At 42.5% G+C, this 3,331-nt stretch overlaps 1 protein-coding gene across 1 annotated transcript in view; it reads right to left on the bottom strand.

The window, feature by feature from the left end:
- GRIA3 (glutamate ionotropic receptor AMPA type subunit 3) overlaps nucleotides 1-3,331 on the bottom strand; it is a 273,791-nt gene that overhangs the window by 198,911 nt on the left and 71,549 nt on the right. The window contains exon 4 of the mRNA XM_077763473.1: nucleotides 2,171-2,410. Coding sequence (XP_077619599.1) covers nucleotides 2,171-2,410 — 240 coding nt within the window. The remainder of the gene's footprint in view (nucleotides 1-2,170; nucleotides 2,411-3,331) is intronic.

The following is a 3,331-nucleotide window of genomic DNA, read 5'->3' as shown; positions in this document are numbered from 1 at the left end:
TTCCAAGGAGAAAATTAACATAAAAGTTAATAGAAAGTATTTCCTTTTTTTTTTTTAAATTTTAGAGGTGGGGGGACAGGGGGAGAGGGAGAGAGAGAAAAAATCTGAAGCAAGCTCCACATTCAGCATAGAGCCTGATGTGGGGCTTGATCCAATGACCCTGGGATCATGACCTGAGCCAAAATCAAGACTTGGACACTCAGTCTATAGAAAGTATTTCTTAAGCAGACCAGATTAGTCCCACCAGCTAAATGGCTATAGAGAAAAAAATATATCAACACACATGAGTAGGAAAGGTTTCTATTGGCTCTNTACAGTTTTCCAAATGTTTTAGTGAGATGATTTGAGAAGAGATGCAAGGATAAGAAACAGACCTCGATGGACTTTGTTTCTTTCCCTCCATTGGGCAAAGAAGGTTCGTGGGAGATGAGGAGAAAATACATGAAGTCTATCTTCTGCTTTGTTATAAATGTCCCTCTTCTCTTGCCATCCACAACTTACACATCCTTTAAAGCCTAAATCCTCTAGCCATCCTTCTCTGAAAACTCTAGTTTCCTGGATTGCTTCCTTTTCACAATTCTTGTAGCAATCGGAGTCTGTAGTGTAGTCTTCAATTTGATAGTGCTCTATGTTGTTCATAAATTCTTTCATGAATGTTCTTTTCTGTCCACTCCCATTGGAACTGTATTATATACTGATCTATCACGAGACTCGAACACACCATTGGGGGTTGATAACAACTTGCAGAATTGCTGGACTAATTAACTGAAGTCAGGGTTAATAGCAAGATACAAAGTATCTGTGTCTGCTATAATATCTCAACAAAATTATAGAATGCTACATTAAGAAGAGGGGTGCCCTAGGGAAGGAGACAAGACCAAGAGAGCTTCAGTTCATTGGTCAACGCCAGAGAGCTAGTTAACAGCAGAGCTTGAACTTGGGTCTCCTGCTTTAGGTTCATGAAATTGGTAATATTTTAGAAATAAGTACCATAGGCAAATACAGGCTTTAGTATTTTCTCACAGTGTTTGATGGTGCACTGAAATGGGAGTGAAGAGTTCTTTGGGTTTCCAAAAGCAAAATGGTTTTTCAAGTTAAGTTACCTAGAAAGACCTCCTCTCTGGGTACCACTCCGGCAGACAGGACTTCCATTTGCTTCTTCCTTCTCTGAATCAGAAAGAACCATGCCCAGCCTATAAGCAGAGTTATAGGCAAAAGCGTGGTTTTTTGGAACCTTCCAGTAGTAGGATCCCTTGGTTTTACTGAGGAGCCCCTCAAAGATAACTGGGCTTTAGAGAAGTCTATTTAGCGGAATTATCATGTGTGTGCTTTATCTAATTAACAAATACACCAAACTGTATACCACTTATGATCAGACCCTTAATTTCTGAGACTGTTTCAATAGAATGTGTCCTCGATACGTTACCTCACTATTTGAAAAAGACATCCATTCGCAAAGCCCAGTTTGGCACTCTCTACTCAGTATTTCCAGAAGGTCATTGTTGAGGCCCTATAAGCTGAAGACTTGATGTGGCCTGGTGGAACGAGCCTTAGAAGCCGGAGATTTTGATACCAGCCTCACCTCTGTGGTTAAATGGTTAAGCGAAAAAGCACATTTCTGTGGGCTTCAGTTTCTGATCTACGAAATGGGGATAATTACACTCTCCAATAGGGTTAATTTTCCAAAACTTTCCAGCTTATGCCTCTTTCTATTTTAGACAAAGCTGCTTTTACTTTGTGAATTTTAGACCACATAAATTATTTTGGTGGGGAGAGGGTTCTTTTTCCACAGCAGTGACTCAACCAGGAGAGTCCCAAACCCCTTTTCAGGGCCGGGGGTGGGAGGACATATGTAGTTTGAAAAACTAGATTCTAAGATTACCATTGCATCAAATTTTTGGTCTTGATTGAAATTCTTTTTTTTTTTTTAACACAGGGCTTGAACTCACGACCCTGAGGTCAAGACGTGAGCTGAGATCCAGAGTTGGATGCTCAACCGACTGAGCCACCCAGGTTCCCCTTCGTTTAAATTCATTTTTAATTTAAATACAGTTTTAAAAGAGTATTCAGTTTTATTTATTGAAAGAGAAGGAAACAAACATGAGTGGAGAAAGGCTGAATACCACTGTTCCGTGAATGTTCAAAGAGCAGAACAGATGCCTCGTCTTACCTCTCTCTGTGTCGTAGAGGTACACAAACTTCTCCCACTTGTAGTGACCCAGCAGACTCAGGATAGCGCCCTTCAAGGCTGGGCGCATCTGGATGACAAACTGCACATCTGCGTCAGTGGGGAAGCTGGGCGTCACAAAGGATGTATGCAGGGCCCCGCAGAAGGAGGTCAGAGTGTTCATTGACATCTGGTCGTAGAATCCAAAGATGGCGTACACCCCTCTTGAGAACTGGGAGCAGACTGCAATGAGAAAAAGAGCAAGAAATTTTAATAGTCCCACAGTCCCCTGTAGGGCTGGAAAGACAACGTATAGTTAGGCTTTTGCTCTAAATGACATGCCTCAAGGGAAAACCAAGACCTCTGAAATCTCTAGATGCCCTTGCCCAGCTGCCCAACAGGGGAAGAGTAAGGAAGGGATGAATTTATCTGATAGAGTTGCATAGTCTCTATGTCTACCATGAGCAAGAAACTAAGAAGCTGTGAAGGAAAGAGGTGAAGGCTGCCTTACCCTCTTTCAGGAACCTTCCCAGCTCACCCACAAGGCACGTGGTGTTCTTGTGCTTACACCATAGCTGTCCAGCGCTCTTTTGGTGTACCCATACCAGTATCAGGGTATGACCGTCTTGTGTCCCACCCCTTTCGTGCGTTTTCCGCTAGATGACAATAAGGACTGGAGATTTAGTCGGACAAATTGCCAACGTGTCTGCTAGGAAATGTGTTACTCCTCTTAGGTTACGTAATGCTTTAGCCATAGTTAACGACATGATGAAGACCCTTAATGTTAGGCTACTGATGAAGATTTCCGATTCCAGGCCGGCCAATGGAAGACTGGCCTTTCGGTGCCCAAGGAGTCACGTGAGGTAGGTGTAATTGGCAAAGTTCTACCTTGCTCCTTTTGCATTTACCTTCCAGATCTATCAGCTCACACATAGAACTTTTATGTCCTTCATTTTTTCTAAGTAGGCCACACCACCACCTCTTCCCTCTTCTGGCCCAGATGAGCTTAAAAAATGTGAACCAAATTCAATATTAGCTTAAGTAGAACATAATTAGCAAAGCAAATCAGCTACAACAAAACCGTGTGGTGCATTCCCAAACCAAGTGGAAATGATCTTTAGATTATCTGCTCTGCCGCTCCCTTCCATTCATGCGAAGCCGACA

This window comes from Crocuta crocuta, unplaced genomic scaffold (genome assembly GCF_008692635.1).
Source record: "Crocuta crocuta isolate KB4526 unplaced genomic scaffold, BGI_CrCroc_1.0 scaffold482, whole genome shotgun sequence".
Taxonomy (NCBI): Eukaryota; Metazoa; Chordata; class Mammalia; order Carnivora; family Hyaenidae; genus Crocuta; species Crocuta crocuta.
This window is presented reverse-complemented; position numbering and strand designations above follow the sequence as displayed.